The sequence below is a fragment of the Anopheles gambiae genome, chromosome 2 (assembly GCF_943734735.2).
Source record: "Anopheles gambiae chromosome 2, idAnoGambNW_F1_1, whole genome shotgun sequence".
Classification (NCBI taxonomy): Eukaryota; Metazoa; Arthropoda; class Insecta; order Diptera; family Culicidae; genus Anopheles; species Anopheles gambiae.
This window is the reverse complement of record NC_064601.1, coordinates 99,847,506-99,865,847: the sequence shown is the minus strand read 5'-3', so window position 1 is coordinate 99,865,847 and position 18,342 is coordinate 99,847,506. Positions and strand designations below refer to the sequence as shown.

The 18,342-nt window shown below is 45.7% G+C and overlaps 1 protein-coding gene across 5 annotated transcripts in view; it reads right to left on the bottom strand.

The window, feature by feature from the left end:
• LOC1276993 (mucin-19) overlaps positions 1 to 18,342 on the bottom strand; it is a 172,396-nt gene that overhangs the window by 15,243 nt on the left and 138,811 nt on the right. For all 5 annotated transcript variants that reach the window (XM_061647345.1, XM_061647343.1, XM_061647341.1 and 2 more), the window contains one exon: positions 4,022 to 4,073. In XM_061647345.1, coding sequence (XP_061503329.1) covers positions 4,022 to 4,073 — 52 coding nt within the window. The remainder of the gene's footprint in view (positions 1 to 4,021; positions 4,074 to 18,342) is intronic.

The window sequence follows — 18,342 nt, the reverse complement described above, 5'->3', positions numbered from 1 at the left end:
TCGAGTACCTGGGCTCCGCGTTATCCTTGTCCAAAATCGCTCCGAGAAAAGTGTGTGTTTCTGTCTTCTCGCATTCTGTCGTTTTCATCTTCGATATCCTCCTCTCCAGCGTGGGATGGAAATTTAGGGCCGTCCGCTATCGAAGAAAAACGCCAGTAGCAGCACCGCAACAAAAAGGTTCCGTTGAAACAAGCACCAAACACTGCACAGCTGTCAAGTGTTAAGTTCGCCGAAGAGATTAAGGCTTGCGTGCGTATGATCTTTCACTCCAGCTGCTGCCAGTTTGGTTTGCTTACAAGCGCAACGGAAAGGTTAGGCAGGAGAGCAAGCGCGTACAAAAAGAAACCCAAAAAAACACTCCCGCGATCGAAAAAACATGGAACCAGATGGTAGGTAGAGGAGGAGCGGTTTGGTCGTGTCATTTCTTCCATTCTGTTCGTATGCCAACACTCCCGAACGCTGAGGCCGTCTGCCTCCCGAGTGAGCTTGTTCATCTAGTCTATCATCTGAAATGATGATTGAAAGATCCATCTGGCTGAAGGTGCAGTTAGAATTTCACCTCACGCGAGCTCGCCAACCAAGGTCTTGGCCGCTCCAACCAGCTCCAAACCGGGGTCAGCGATCTACAGCTGGCTGGTTTGCCCGGCAAAGCTGTATGGCGGATTATGAATCACGCCGCTGCTATTTGCCAGCCTCCTGCCCGGGCATACAAAGGTGGGAGCTTCCGCCCGAAAGCTGCGGTGGAAATGCGGTGGAAAATCAGACGTCAGACGAAAGGTGTGTGGAGCAACAGGGGAGCCTCCAGAAAAAGATGGAAAGCGAAGGAGAGCAATACACCTACACCTACGGAATCGAGAAAGCATCATCAGCAACAGGCATCACAGAGCACGCCAGCCAGCAGAAGATCGGTTGTGTGCACACAGCCTCTCACGGTCATGGTTAGAGCAGCTTGTGCGCTTTGTTGCCCTTCGGTTTTGCTGGATATCTTCAAAGTTCAATCGCAATCGAAAGGATGCAAAGCGTGGTGGGTGGGCGCGGCCTCAGATTACTGAGTGTGTCTAAGATACTCCTCGTCCGGGCAAAGAAGAGCTGCATCGGATGGCAAAATGAACAGTTTTGATGCTTAGAGCATGGCGAGTTTAATGATACTGTTGCGAACGCAAACATTCACAGAAATTGGAACAAAGTTGAATTCCCGGGGAAAGCAGAAAGGAAACTCTGATAACTCACCACTTCACCTCGGTGAAGATGCTGCCCTGGAGCTCGATGACGGCACTGCTACTTTAGTTGTAGATGATGATACGTTGTTTGTAGAAGAAATGGTGGAATTTAACTTCTTTCCTGAGCATTGTGCAAGACACGATGTAAAATCATTCCAAATTCTTTCCACAACTCATGGCGTAAAATAGCTCTTTGTTTTATCACTTTACAGACACTAAAACCCTTTTTGCTGCGGAACCTTTTCAATAGAACAAGGAACCAACAAAAGCTTCAAATTTGGGTAGCGTTAAAAATCAAAAACACACACACACTGTTAAATAACTGCAGTTCCGGTCTGCATGAATTAACGCTGCCAACCACACACTGTAACACACTTCCAGCAGGTCGTTACGTCGATGGTCCTCCAATCGGTAGGACGAGTGGCGGGCGAACCTGTGGGCGGGGGATAGCCGATGAATTATGCTTATTGCTTCTCCACCTTCGATAATCGATAGGCCCCACCACAACCGCTACACAGGCACCGGAACTTTACGTCCCAAATACGGTTTCACAATTTGTTTTGCTTCGTATATGGATATGGTCACCGCACTGATATGAAGGATACAACACATTCACATACACTCTGAACACACTGAATAGTAGGGAACACACCCTTCACCCTTGTTTCATGCAGCGTATCTCCACCACCTTACTCTCACAAAAAAGGCACGTGCTAGAGCGCGTTACGTTCCAGCGGATGATATGTAGACCTGTGGCAGTACGCGTACAGCACCGGACCACTCCGGAACCGGATCTGAGATCAGGCGAAAGCACCACAGCGCACCGGACCCTCCAAATATGCAACCGAAACCAAAGGCAAAGAGAGAGAGAGTGAGAGAAGAGCGAGAGCGAACTGCGCCGCACGAAAACGGCCAGAGAGAACAGCCACCATCGAGTGCAACGGAGCATTGGAGGAGGATAATAGCCCAGCAGCTGCTGGTGTATGTGTGTGCCTGGGCCAGGGAAAACGGTTCTAGGAGTACGGGCTCTGAAGCTGAGCAGGGAGAGGCCACCGACGTCAGCTCAGTTCAATACACTTCGCACCGAAACCGGGCACGGCTCAACGACCGTCGGCTGGCTCGGTGTCTCGGTTGCACATGCTCCAGACTCTTTGATGTATTCCACCTTCCAAGCGCAGAACGAGAGGAAAAGCGAAAGAATTGGAGAAGAGCAACGAGAGAGAGAGAGAGAGAGAGAGAGAGAGAGAGAGAGAGAGAGAGAGAGAGAGAGAGAGGCGATCCGAAAAACTCCGAAAAGTGGCAAGGACCGTGTAGAAGAAAAAAACAGAGAGAAGGAACAGAACAAAGCAAACGCGCACGCTGATGAGGAGTTGGATGCTGTTATTGTTTGGAATGGACGATGGGATAAAACTTAGTGTGGCAGAGTGAACGAGATGAACGTGGAAGGGCTGGGGCAGATGTAGGTGTTTGTGTGAGCCATCTGTTTGCGATGGCTCAAGCATCCCGTAGGATAACACACCGTAAGGTGGATGTAATCCTTGATTGAAGAACAAAACAGAACGGAGCGTTTTTAGGGATTTTTAAGGCTTGAGACAGGAAGAAACGATTAAAGGTTTGTTTAAAATCAATTCAAAACACACCAACTTCTTGCATCATCATTAAACAGTGCACAGCGTGACAACAAGCATTACACCCATTCGCTCTTCATCATTCAAAACGTTCGAAATGCACTTTGGAGCCACGATTCGCGCAATATTCGCCAACAATGGCACTCTTGCACCCCTGTCAACTGGGAAATTGTTGTCGACTATCGGTATTTCCTGCATCATCATCCCCACGGTTCCTCCGCTTCAAGTGGAATGCAGTGTGGTAAAAATGAGCAAAGCTTTGCATTACATCGAGTGCAGCCATATGACGCTGGTTTTTGATCACAAAACAGCACGCCCCTGGGGAAAGTTCTTGTGCGCTGAGTAACGCGAAGCTCACAAAAACACATAAGGGTGGATGATGATGATAATCCAGCTCAGGGACAGGCTAGCGTCGATACTTTATGGGAGGACCCACTCAAGTGGAATTGCCGTACGGGTGTGAAAAGTAAAGGATCGTTGGTTGTTAGGGGACAGCGGGTTTAAATCGATAGCGATTTTTTAGTATAAAAAGGCATTGGAGTAATAAATTTTACATCAAACGATGCATAGATTTGGCGCTATTATATATCATCAATAAAGCTCAAAATAAACTTGCTCTCCTTATTTTTGTAAGGCCCTCTCTTTACAAGATTTCTAAAAGACTTATAATTACATGGAAACCCAAATATCAGACGCGAAATCGATGAAAATGCTCGCTCCTGACCAGATTTGATCTCACGCCGGGTGATGCACAGAACCTAAGAGTTATCGATGGCTCTATGAAAGCGTCATCTCCCTCTGTGTTTAAATTGGAAACAAATAGGTTGATACCAATTGGATATGCGATAAAATCAATTATCTGTAGCCTCTTTGTGACATAACAAATTCTAGAAAGAGATGCCTTGAATTTCAGGAATTAAACATAAAAAAACACTAGATACGGTGTTTCTTATAACGCAAAAACGAACGAAGATTGCTATCAAAATCTAAATCAATTAACACCACATTATTCTTAGAATCATTACCAAAGACGTCAAAGAGCTAACCATGTTGAAAGTTAATTTCCTACCAACATCAAATTTATCCAGCCCGAAGCTATTACTTAGAAGGAATTGGTAGCCTGTTAAGACACTGCCGGCAACCGGCAGACACCGGTCGCTTTCGCGTACTTACCGCATTCGATGTAAAAATAGCGGACAGCTCCAGGTCATCCGTCGTTAGGTTGCTGCAAGTAAAGATGGGAACAGGAGAAAAAAGGACATTAATTGTACTGCCAATTGTGTTGTTCGCCGCCGGCCTGGCGAGGTAATTTCGAGGATACATTTCCCATGATTAATTAGGTAACTCGTGCCATCAGGGCGAAGAAAGTGTAACGATCTAATTGAGTTGCGTTGCTTGCTGCTTTTCTTTTTGCACATTTACTGTTCACCGTTAAAGTTTGTCGGTAATGTCGTCAAATCATTGAAGGGCCAGGTAGACATAAACATTGTGTTTACTTCTTGTTGGTAAAGCACTCAGCGGGGGAGATGTGACCTTCTCAGTAGGCTCAAAACAAGACCGACGAATGACCACCCCGGTTAGTATCCGTTCAATTGAGCTGGTTTTCCTTTTTCGAGGAATACCCCTTGGCTGATGGCTTGCTTGGGCAATGAAAGTAAATATTTTATGTCCACCGAAATGTTCGCCAACTGCTGCCAGGGATGGCGTCGATATCTCACTTCATAAATTAACCTAAAGGGAGGAGAAGCGACACTGCTGTGGGCAGATTCATCGCCGGGCGGTTTGGTGACCAGTTTGTTGTCGTAAAGGAAACCTTTGGAAGGTTTACCTGTTGGGATCTCGCAGGAGAGACGGTATCTTGTATCCTAAATGATTCCTTTTTAACGCACTAGCACACACAGACATACACGCGCTCATTCCTAGGAAGCCGTTTCAATGCGGTAGAAAGATATTCTCAGTATGTCCAGCAAGGCACTGTAAAGAACAGAGGACTCCGGACAGTAAAGGTACCGCCGGATTATACACAGAATGCTTTTGATTTTTATTGCGGCATAAATCCATTACACCAAAGCCGGCGGCGGCGTCGGCGGTGGCCACAAGTGATCAAATAAAGGTAAAACTGTATCCCAAACACGGAGGCTTGCTCACTTGTAGCGGCCTGTTAGACCCATTGATGGGAAAGAAATTCTAGTAATAATTTAACCAGCGATCCGGCCGAGCCTCACAGAGACGTTTTGTTCTTTCCTTCCGGGTGGTCCCACACACTTACACACAATTAGGCGTAGGAAATTATGCCTTCAGGTTGGAGATCAAATGATCCGATTGGACAGGATGCTGAAGAACCCGGCAGGATGGCTGGACACATTCGAGGAATTACGCTCTAAAGCGTGTGAAGGGCGCCGCTCTCAAAGTGGCAGTGAGAATTGGGTGGAAATTGCCCTACCGACCAAGAAGACCACACAGCAAAACGCGGGCTTTGCGGGTCGTTTTTTGATGCCGGTCAGGTCGTAAAATCCGTAATAGCTAACACGATTACCTTTCCGAGATAAGAATAGGTGCAAACGTAATTTCAAAGTGGTCTCTGTAACAGGCAAGTCCTCTCATCTCGGTATCATAACATCCTTTAACCCCTTTTTCCTTCAAAAATGGACCACAAATAGTCGGTGTATAAGTGCGCGAGGAAACTGTTTGTCAACATCAGCGTGACACATCTGGACCCACAGACTACAGTATATTTGGCTGGGTCAAAAACACGATGAGTCACGGTAAAACTGTCCCCGATCTCGCTCTAAACCCTTCACCACAATGTGGAAAGCGCGTCATATTCCCACGGCTCTAAGCAAGAGCCGCGCGCGTGCCTTACGTGTCGCAAAACAACGGACGCGTAACACATCGTTTAAAATATCTCGAAAGCGTGTGCCCCGCATCATGCCGGGTCAGAGAGACACACTGAAGTGGAATACAAAAAAAAAACCAACCCAAAAACACACAATAAATAAAGATTTGCGAAACGTCAAACGGTGTGCGCGAGAGCTGTTCATTTCAGCAAGACTCCATGACAAGCAAGTACCGTGCGCGCCTAAGATTGTCCCACACGAGAAAGTGGTGAAGACGGACACCGAGGTTTCGGTTTATTAATAGAGTAGTTTAAAATAAACTATAACCGCAACACCCGTGAGGCATTGCGCCGGTTTGATTGAGTGGCGAACTTCCTTAATTTCAGCATCTGATTCACACATACGCAGCAGCAGCAGCAGTGCACAAGAAACAGGAAGCTGGTGCATGTATGCATTTTTATGGCATCGTTCGTGGAGGGATAGGTCTTCCCCATTACGTGGTGTAAAATATGGCGTGGTGCGCGTGATGGATTGGTGCCTGCAGGCAACGAGCTGTGAAAGGAAAATGTCACAATAATAATGCTCTAATAATAGTTTTATCGCAATTTTACCACCTAATTACCATATTTAGATTGACTGTACATTACCGGTAAAAAGGGATTTTTCTTACAAATTGACGTTTAGCATTATCTTTAGCATTTACCTCACACTAATCAGAGCATTTTATTGATGTACTGTAACAAACTGAAGGTCCATTTTCCGTTTTACTTCTTCATATCCCGCGTGGCCACATTTTACGTGATCTTTCCCGCCCACAGTTGATCTAATTCGATCCAATTCTTCGCTGCCAGTGAGAAAGTAATTCGTGCTAGTTGCCCTCGCAGCACGTCTTCTCAATTCGTAAGAGTCCAAAAGCAAGCCAATCAATGGTTCTACAAATAAACACCACCATTTCGCCCCGATGGAATTGTTTTTACACTTGGACTTGGCCAGCGCGTGTGAGCGTGTAAAGGAAAAGGCGAACGATCTGTTTTCCATTTAGCAAAAAAAAAGGATGGAGGCAAGTATCGCAACGGAACCAAGCAAACGCCAACAGTACATTGCACATGAAAACGCTGGTGCGCTGGTTCGTTCTAGAGCACAAACACACGTGTTCAGTTCGAAAATAGCAAATAATCACCAATCGTCCGACAAAACTGCGGCGGAAATCGTCTACGATCGTCTCAATCATTGCGCGACTACGATTTGTTTGTGGGGTTGCGGACGAATCTTGCAGGCATGGACGAAAGATCACCGCTCAATTGCAGAGCCGATGGTCCGATCTGTTTTGTCTAATGTGTGTGCCATTTTCTAGAGGTCAATGAAAAAAATGCGAGATTTCTTCGCACGGTAGATGCAGACTAGTAGCTTAGCCAGTTGACCGAAAAGCCACCTATAAATAGCACAAATCGACTCCTCAACCATAGGTCAAATTGGTAATCTTACCCCTTTAAACCATTAAAATAGCTCCATCTCACAGCGCTCTGCAATGCAACAGCCAATGCCTTCGTATCAAGAATGCATCACTGCATCAGAAATCCATTAGCCAGAACCATGCTAACTCTAGCCCAGCGACTCGGGCCCAGAAAGACGAGATAATACCGGTAGCATGGATAGTGCACCGTGCTGCTGTGCTCGCGGTTCTAACTACTTTCTTCAGGTTATCTGGCAAAGATCAAATATTATAAAAATGCTACCATAAAAGGACGGCAGTAACCTAGCGAGATAGCATGCGAGCTGCAGACATAAGATAGTGTTGTGCGCACACAGCAGGACAACGGCGATGGGAACTTTGCATTGGCAAGATGGTTCCCCGCCCATCTGGTTCTGGGGTTGGATAGAGCAGGACATACCCTCACCACAACCTCTGACAGCCGTGCCAGTAGCCAGCCACTGCTACTGTGGAATAAGGGAAAAAGCAAACAGGAACTGATGCAAGATAAGCACCAGAATGCATGGTTGTTCAGAATTCTGGTCCACAGGAGGGAACAACAGATGAACTCCCACCACCGTAACACAGATGATGATCAGTATTGCTGCTCCGGTTTGCCATGTTTGATTAATCGAATACATTCAATTGTATCGAAATGCTGTGCCAGTTCGGTGTCTCGGCTCACCCAAAAACCATTTCGTTCTGCCCACTGTCCGATACCGCAGAACAGATGTGCTTGGGTTCGTTTACGGTCTCTTCTCTTCATTGCTGGCCAGCTTGCCCGACGCCCAAAATACACGTCTCCCACACGGCGCGTGACGCAGTTTCCCAGCTTGAGTGTGGGAGAGAGATATTCGGTACAGCGAGTTCAATGTAAAACCTGTGTGTACGCGCGCGCTCGCGCAAAAAAAAAGGAAAATTGGATCAAAATTGTGTCTTGTGGTTGGGCGTGTTCTGGCGATGTTTTTTTTTGGTACGTACAACGCCAACGCCATCACATGGCGTCGATCAATCTTTTATTTCCCTTTCTCCGGTACAAATTTGCGTACGTTAGCGGGAGCAGCGGGAAAAACTGGCACGCCGCTGTTAGGAAAAATGGTTAATGGTAAAAGGTTTATTTTTGCATACAAGCAGCGCATTATCTTTACAACGAGTGTTGTGGAGTGCGATGGAAAAAAATTGTACATAGATGTCGCACCGGCACGTCTGAGTGATATTGGCGCCCGTACCGCAATCAATCAAGTTAATGGCAAAATGTGTTAAAAGTATGTACATAATTGATAGCCTTAGGGTTGTTATTGTTTACTTTTGCTTTTCACAAACATTTCTACTGATCAAAAGTTAATGTTTGATGTGAAATAGATGGAAATAAATCAAATCATTCAATTAATAAATTTCAAAAATCCAACAAATATAAGTACACATGAAAATAGAAGACAAGAAGTTAAAAAGTATAAAATAAATTATGTACTGAAAAAAAGTTATAAGAATTGAAAAGTTCCAACATAATAATACCATTTTTGGAATTTTTTAGTTTATTTAATAAAACAAAACATACCAGCAATAAAAAATACAATCAAAGAGTGGAAAATAATACGAACCAAAACACTCAAAAAGGAAAATACAATTATAAAAAAAACAATTGAAAAATCAAATTAAGTAGCATTAAACCTTGAAATTTGAACCATGAAACCATTTAATATCCATAAAAAGTGTTAAACATAAAAACAGCCAAACGTCTTGCTTCGAATTCGCCAACAGAAAAGGGAAAACAAACAATTTGTAAATGGCAATTTGTGCGATTAAATCAAACCATTTCTACGCGTGTCTGTACAACCAGTGTACTGAGCAAATTGGACTAATTTGACAACCATCATTAAACATTGTAGGAAAAATGGGGAGCGAGAGAGAGAGAGAGAGAGAGAGAGGATAAAAAAGCACAAATCCTCATACATTCCAACCCATTTGCTCTATTGCATCGAGCTACGAGGGTGAAATTAAGTTTGCCATTAAGTAAGAAAGTCGGAAATGCAACAAACACACACACACACACAAAATGCTTGCAAGCGCGTGAAGCATAAAATTAGTTCAGGCTGTCTAGGGAAGGCACAGTGATACGCAACACAAAGTCGCCACTGGCACTGTGCTCCGGTCGATTACTTTTACACCCTTTCCCTGCGAAGGGTTGAATGAAGGGTCGAGCTTGGTTGGGCGATCAAGCTTTTAGCTGAAGGTTTAAGGTGCAAAAAACGATAAGCAGGATATGAAAATCGGCGGGCGATCGATCATACGTTTGAAAGAGCGAAACAAATTTTGCCACCACGGTGCGATCGGTGTTGGATAGGTCGGAAAAGTGGCTACCAAAGCAACGCGCGGAACAGTCTTTTTTCGTCGTTCGATGCAACCCAGGCTCACTCGAGGCGGAGCAGGAGCTCGGTGATATAAGAAAAGAAGGAAATGCAGCAGCACCCCGTACCGCGTACAGCAAAACCCAAATAAATGGATCAAACACTGTGAAGCTGATGGGATGGTTGTGGTCCACCCGGTAAGCGCACCCTTCGCACCATCAGGCAGGCGCCCCAACACACACACACACATTATGCTCGCTTTTCCATGCTTCGGTTCGCCGTCTATTGCATAAGACGGCGAGAAAGTCGCGCTTTACTGCAAAGGAGAGTTTATGTGTGTTTCTTTTCGGTTATGGACGATTTTTTGTTGCTGTTTGGCTTTTCGGGCAACTTCGCTTCGATGTTATGATTGGTACGCACAAACACAAACACGAACAGAAAGCCACACTCCTACTCCTCCTCCTCCTCCCCTGCCTTTATGGTGCATCGTCCCCATCGTCATCCTCGCTGCTGCTGTTGCATTTCTCCTCGCCGTTTGTAACCTTCTGCCGAGGTTATTGCTGCTTTGCTGCTTGTCCTCTCTGCCGGATACCGGACATACCCTTCCGCTGGTTCGCATGGATGTCTAGCGTGGTTTTGAAAACTCAAGAGACGACAACATTGTCACGCAAGCCAACCCCACACACACACACACACACATTGTTTACGTCTCCGATGGGGTTGACCTGTCGGTACGTTTTTTTCGCTGCTGGACGCTGTCTCTCTAATGTTTATGTTTATACCTTCTGCTTCTGCTACGACAAGACAGGAGGTATGGAGAGAGAGACAGAGAGAGGGTTTAGGAAGCGACAAACACACACACACGAGGACTGCATTACTGCGGGCTATTGACTCGCACGGCGGTCTCTTTTGGTATGGTTGAACCGTTGGACGACCTTGTTTTGGGGTGGGTGGGTGTGTTTGCATGCTTGGCGCATTGGCGCCGAAAGAGCGACGAGAAATGGGGTGGCAAGGAACTGTAGTGGTGCAAACGTGCAGTAAAAAATGTGATTTAAAATTACCCACAAAAAAAATACATTGTAACAAAATCATTGATCCGTGGTATTTCGTTTGAGTGGTGGAAATTGATTTCCGTACCTGGGAGGTCGTTGTAATTGGTAGCTAATTTCTTGTCGGAATACACAAACTGGTAAAGTTTACATTTGATTCAAGAAGAACGTTGCCTGATGGTTTTGGATCAGAAGTTGGCACCTATCCAACAAAAACATTTCGCTTGAATCGAAAGTCCGCTTTATTTAGAACCTTCGCATACTGGTTTTCCGTTTCATTTGAAGAACCTTTTTCTACACATCAAAACACTCTTGATTTCAATGTTCCAAGGTTCACTTCATTACCGTGTGTTGATTATTTTAATGAATTTTAAAACAGTATGAAATTGAGTTTTTAAACCGTATAATGAGAGTCAAGGTTTGTGAGCGACCTCTGTAGTGAACATGTTTATGTCTTTTTAAACCCTTCATAATTACAGATAAGCATTAGACAGTCGTGAGATTTCGAGTTGATTCCAGGAACTTTGAATTGCACGATAAGAGCGAAACATAAATCTTCCACTAGTAACAGTGGTTAAAAATTTGAATTGTGTAATACAATTTTCTGGACATTTTTCTGAATAAAACAGTGTCGTTAAGCCTATCTTCTGTCCATAGAACCTTGACCTGTTTTAAAACACGCTTTTGATGGCACACACTCCTTTGAAGATTCTGTGCAATAGTCCGTCACCATTCACCAAAGCTCGCTCAAGTGGTTACAGCAGCTTGCTTGCTGGATTGTGTTCGATCGATATCCGACAAATTCGCACGTAACTCTCTTCGATGGAGGTTAAGCAAATCCGGGCGGCGGTTTTGTTCGTAACGAAATTGCACACTATCGCCGGCATCGAACACCACCAGACAGATCACGGATGGATTTGTAGGACGGTTGTAGTCAAACAGAACGAACCAATTGCCGGCTTTTGCACCGTCTTCAAGTGCCGACAAGCTCTTGTAAGCGGGCGGCGTTTACGAAGGCAATGTCAAATACACTTCACCTGTACACTAAGTGGTGTAAGTGAGTAGATTTTTTCAACAAACCGTCACATAGTGTCCAGTGCAAAGAGGGCATAGAATATAGTTCCAACAGTCAGAAAGATTGTAACCATATAGCGGAGCATCAAGAAACGCGTATAGAGGATTTGTAATTTCTTCCAGTGAATCGATCGAAGATTTATGTTTTGATCTTGCACAACAGAAAGCACACATCATTTGCAGCACCGATATCGATAATTAAAGCCACATGTGGTGGCCATACTGCCCGCCTCCGGCTTAAAGGCAGAGGGGGAGTAGTGGCAACTTGTAAACAACGATCTTGATATCGAGGAAACAGTCAGACATTCCAAGCAATGCGGGAGAGATCGCGATCAACCGGCTTCGTTTGAATGGCGGCGTCCGGGGCTGGCGAATGGAAAACTATTATTTACAAACGATGTGTGGTGGTGGTGCGAGGGCATGTACTTTTTTATTAATCAGTTTTATTGATGAGTTGTGCCGTATAACAGCCCGGAACGCTTGAGAATGTTTTAATTACCCCTTAGAATCCCGATATCCCCGGAGGGAATATGAGATCACGCCCTAGCAAAACTAGAAGTGTAAACGTCATTCGGGAAAATGTGATGATTATGCATCGCTGATGTTGCTGCTGCTGCTGCTGCTAATTAAAATTCATCAGCTATTCAATTTAAAGCGCCACCGCGTAAGGACCTAACTGCACGCAATCACGTTACTGAGCGGTAATCAACACCGACTTCCACGTTGGATCATGGCAAAAAGGGGGTAGTATGATGCAAACTGTACGGTTTCCACCAGTCCAACACAGTTCCACCCATTGAAAGGGAGGTTAAGTGTAACCGCGACGTAACTTGTACGAATTCTTTCCATCCCTTGCCGTGAATTATGCAGCCGCCGCTTATTGGTACAGTTTTACTCGTCCACGCCGATGTGGAATCGCATTACAACAACACTTTCACCGTCGCTCGAAGCTGTGCAGGCAATGTCCACCACGAAAAGTGTTCCTTCTACTTTGGGTTTCTTCTCTTCTGGGAGATCTCCCAGAGAAAAGAACTAGGAGGATGGGCTGACGCTCTAGTCAAGGTATCGAATGAATTGCAATTCAAAAAGGAGGGTGGTTTTGCGGTTTCGCCATGTTTAGCTGGTCGTGTCAGCTGAGGCGAAATGGGTTAACACCAGGATCGCTGAAGTGGGGGAGCAGGCAACGGCAGAAGCGCGAATACAAGTGATTACACAACCGCGTCAACCGAAGGTAAACCATCCGAGCAGCGATCGACCGCAAAACAATCTCTCTTCCCAATCATCCAGCTCCGGCCCCGTCGTCCAAGAGAACCTATGCGCGGACGCCTGGAAGGGGGCGCAACTGTCAAACTGGCAGCGTTCCAATTTCGAGCCGGGTTTCTTCAATGGACCGCAATGGGTTTGTGTTTCGCATCAGGTGTCTCAGAGATTATACGTTATCGAAGCGCCGTAAATAAATTCAATCGAAAGTCAATTTATTCCAAACCTTAAATTGGGGCTGTCGCCGGGCTGTGGTGACGAATTGCATGCTGTTTTTGCATGTTTTAAACACCTTTTCTGAAGTTTGTATATTGGAACAAATCAGGAGAAAGAAGCCAAGAAAAAAAAGCAAAAATCTGCTCCTTTCATAAAACAATTTACCCAGCTTTTGCTGACGAGTTTCTGACCCAAACAACAACGTTCTCCAACCAATTTTCCCTTTCACTTGGTAAACCACAGAGAAGGAAATTCTGTTCCGGATGAGCAGGCACGGGTCACTTCCGCTGACGCACAGCCACTAGAGGAGACGTGGACAGCATCCGGTTCGTAACGGCTCCACTGGTAGCAGTTAGAAGTCTTCCCTTTCTGGTGCGAAGAAGCGAGGTTTATGGCTTCCTCCTATAAACGGGAAGGATTTTACATCCCACACGTCTTTGCGGTCATATGCTCACTCTTTCACCCTCCCATTTGTTTCATTTATTTGGATAAGCAAGCAGCCATGCGCGCGTTCTACAACCGATCTACATTATTTAACACAGGCCTTTCGCCTAAACGAGCCAAGCCAAGTCGTCTGGGTCGTTAGCGTTCGACGGACCACTAATTACTGCCGTGCGCCAAACGGTTGCAAATGGTCGTGTTTATTAAAATCGCTTCCATTTACGCTCGGCACAGCAGATGATGATGGGTGCTGATAGAAATAGTCAATGATCCGTATGATGGACGGATTGGAAAGCAACAGCACCGCGTCGTCACACAGATTCTGTAATGGGTGAAGCGTGCGTTTTTGCTTTCTTCCAGCCATCGATTTCTGAACAAAACCCAAACGACCGGATGCAAAGTCTTTACCAGTCTTTACGCAGGAAAAAGAAAAAAGGAAAACGGTAGAGCAAATATTGGAAAGGTTGGATAACGAACTCGCCTTTTAGTCATCTGGAAATGTCAAGTGGGAGACTTGGGTGGGTTGGAAAATAAATTGCACTGCACTCGTACTAGCACTGCCAGATGGTAGAGGACGAGTTTTCAGTGGAAAACATTTCCCTCCCAATCCCGCTCTCGGTGTAATGTACTCCTTGTAATAAACCTACTACTACCAACCATTGTTGCTCCTCTGTTGGTAGGTGAACATGTGTTTGTCTCAACCATCACACGACACGAAAAAAGCCAATGCGAACAGAGGCGAAGAACTGTTGTTTGAAGAAATAAATAAACTTCCTGTTTCAAAGGCCACAGGACGGGCCCCGTATGCCTACGAGGACCCTTTGAGGATTGAAGATAAACATATGGAACGTTCCACATGAAAGGATCTGCAGTTGAAAGATCGCAACGGAACGGGCGCAGGAAGCGTACGCTTAAAATCAATATTCCCATATCCGCAAAGTCGGGTTATGGCTCGCGCGAGAAAGAGTTCCCCGAGCAGCTAGGAAAGGCCACTTGTGCTTGCTGGCAGGCAGAAAAGCTTGCTGATGTTTAAATAAATTATTCACATCCAATTCCAACCGGCACACGAGGGTGAAGGCGAAGAAAAACAAAAACTTGCGGTAAATCTTTCACAGTCCGCCGCTACCCACAGAAACTTAGGTCCGAGCCTCTGACAGTCTTTTTCTCTCTCAATTCCAGTGTGATTAGATACATTCTAATGTCTACGTCTGTGTGTGTGTTTGTGTGGTTTTGAGTCTCTCTTTCCCGATTCTTCCGGTTTTCTGCTGACATTCATAACTTTCCTGGCCCAACCACCAACAACCTGAACGACCTTTTTCTCTGGAAAACCAACAGTACATTAGCTTGCCTCAGCAGCATCCGGCATAGCTAGGCGGCAAAGGTTGTTCTCGGGATAGTTCTCGCGATGCGTCGGGAAGGCATGACCCAGTGTCTACAAAACAGGAATGATTCCAGCTTCTTCGGTACCACATCGGGTATAAGGACAGCGAGGGCTGACTGTCGTCAAAACGCTGACGTCGCTACGGTACAAACTTCCCGACACCGGAGCGAATCAGAAATTGTAATTGAAGCGAGAAGATAGAGCAGAACCTGGGAAAAAAATCTCCCATTCTAGGAGCCATTCTTTGAATCAATGCGGGCTAGTGAGCGCGTAGAAGAGTGTTAGAAACTGCTGAACGAATTCTGGAGCAAAAGAGGGAACCGACAAAACAGGAAGTTATTGACAGCGTGAAGGTGGTGAGCATTCCAGGGAGGCCAATGTTTTCCAGAGCGCTGGGAGATCTAACAATAAGGTCGGTGTAGTGGCTCGGGTTTGCTCTAAATTATTCATTTTACGATTATAGGGGGTTCGCACCAACATCATGAACCCTCCCCAAAAGCAAAGCAGCAGAAGAAGAGCGTAGAGCTGCTGTTGCTACGGGATGCCGTAAGTGCGCAAGAACAATAACTTGTCTGGAGAAGTGCTGATAATTATTTTCTTATGTTGCGGTAGGAAGTGAAGAAGTTAGCCAGCATTGTTGGTTGCGCCACTGTACGCCAAAACGACCACCGAGCTTGGCCTAGTTTCGCCCGGTTTGGTGCGAAGCTTTGACAAGCTCTTGACACACTGAGGTTTGCCAAGAGGCGGTAGAAGTGTTTTTGGTTCAGCATCTTGGGTGGAAAATATGACGTGGAGTAGAATTCAAGTAAAAAATGATGAGTTCTAGTTACAATTCTACCTGTACGCAAGGTCATCACTTCAGGAGAGCAGAACATGAAATTTGACGATCGTTCGAAGTTTGGCAAGCACTTTATAATTACACCCCTTCTGGGAAGTGAGAAGAACCTACCGAGAAACAAACAGGCTTCTGCTGGCTAAGGTGGGTCCGGGTGTAGCTTCATCCGCATGAACGAACGCAAGCGGCTTGTTTTAGAACGCATTTCGCATGATGGAAAGAAAGCCCAGCCCAGGCAGGCAGCAGAACAGAAATATGGCATCGGATGAAAAGTATAACCCGACGGACGCCACTTTTGGATCATCCTCATCATCTACAGTTACGGTGCAAAAAAGCAAAGCAAACCAGCCAAACATAACATCAAAACCGACAGCTTAGAATGATGATGATGATGCTTGTGGTGGTGGTGCTTGTTTCGCGACGAAACGGACGCACTCGAGACAAGGGGCCGAGATTTAACGCTGTACGTTTGGACGTTTGAACGAGAAGATACGCCAGAAGAATCGTTTCATCCGGCCAAATAGCAAGAATAAAACAACAGCCGGAGAAAATTGATACTCACGAAACACGGAGACACAAGAGCAAAGAAAGAGCGAACTACAGAAAAGACAATGTCAAATGCGAACCCGCGCTCCGGATGCCCAGAAGAAGATTCATATCTTTTGCAAACGAATTGAAACTTGAGACGACCCAAGCAGCAGTTGCGATTTGCTGCACACATACACACAAACATATCGTCATCCAGCAGTTGGTTCATGGAGCCTGCAATTACTGGATGATGGTTGGATGACGGCATTAAAATTGCACGGCCCAAGCATGGCAAGCATAAAAGCTGGCCTGGCAGCACGCACGGTAGAATGAGATACGAATCGTGTGGCAAAACAATCCGTGCTGCCGGGTCTTATCCCGAATCTTATCCGCCCGCGGGGTTGTTCCAGGAATCCAGCCTGTTGTTAAGCGTAATCGCTACCGGCGAAAGGGCTGAAGGTGAGTGATAACTCTAATTAGAACGGTTTATTTATGAGCAGGGAAGGGTCAGCATAAGTACAAGCGATCGTCCAAGGCCCGAAATTCGGAAGCCTTCCCAACACTTCCCAACACTTCCCGGGTGAAGATATGCCTTACTTTGCTGCTAATGATGAGAAAACGGTCACATGAAACGGTCGAGACGAGAAAATTAACAGCTTTGCTTCAATAACAAGCAGAGGCCGTTAAACTATATACCCGGCAAATCATAACAACCGATCCGACACATCTGTAAAAAATATTAGTTTCAAAATTAGAGTTGGAAAATACGGGGGTGCCATATAAAGATGGTTTAAACAGTCCCCGACAATATATCTTATTAACTGTGGGAAAATCCACAACTGCACACAGTGTGGCAATGGGCACATCGCTGGTTTGGAAAAACCCTCGTGAGTTTACAATTAGCAGCCAAATCGACCTGCTGTGCTGTGCTGGTGTTTGTTTATAGTTTTCTTTGGGAAACTCCCGAAATAGTTCTGATGGTGTCCCTAGAGTTGACATTGCACCGGATGTGATGGCCCGCCACCGGTCGTTCATAATTCTATAAAGCGAGAGGGCAAGACCCTTTTCTAAAGAGAATTTCCTTTTTGTCGATCCTCCCTGCATTCCTTCACACACTGGAACGAATCAAATGAAGGGAATGGGTCAAAGAACGATGACGTAGAAACCTGTTCTTTGCTCGCTGGGTGTCTTCGGCTCATTTCGTGGCTCATTTACGGATCCGAACGTGAGTTAAGCATGGCCAGAGGACAAGACGCAATGACCTGTGACACGTTACGTTACACATGTGTAACCTTGAGGGCGAAATGGAATGTGCGCCTGTGTGTACGTTGAGGAAGGTGTACGTTAACTCCAAGGTTCATGTGCAGTTAGTGTTTACGAGAGCAAGTGTCCACAGTTACGTGGCTGAATAAAGCAGGGAACAAGCGTTTTAATAACCATTTTAAGGTGAGCGCACTTACGCTTTACCAAGGCTGTGACATCTTACGTGACATGGTTCATTCAAAGTTCATTGTGTTGAAATTTTGAAACAAAAAGAAGAGTTTTGAAACCCATTATGAAAATGACGTTGCCATTGCTTAAAACTGGGACATCTTTCCAAACTCCAAAAAAAGGGAAGCTTTGAATGGAAAAGGGGTGAGACAACTTTCAAAAGCTGCGAACGAAGAGGCTGATGTTATTCAGTGCGCTGGCGCACCGACAGTGATCTAATTATTCGTCTCAGGTGCGGTGTCATTAAGTTTGAAGCCTCCACCTCCCTTGCTTCCCAAGGCCCTACACCGCGAAAAGGCAACAGGCGTAAGCAATGCGGAAACGTACTGTGCTGACTTCTTTTGCCAAAAAGGTGTCTACGAAGTCGTCTAGGCGATGGAGAGGTACTCTAAAATGTATTCGAGTCGGCGAGGTACTCCAGCAAACCTTCACCACAATTCCCCACCACAAGACTGGCGCCATAATCTGTGCCGCCAAAATGACAGCTTTGCCCATCTGAGCACTCACCGAAGAAGATCTCGGATGGCAAGCGCCAATCATCCGCCCCTGCGGATGAGGTCTGC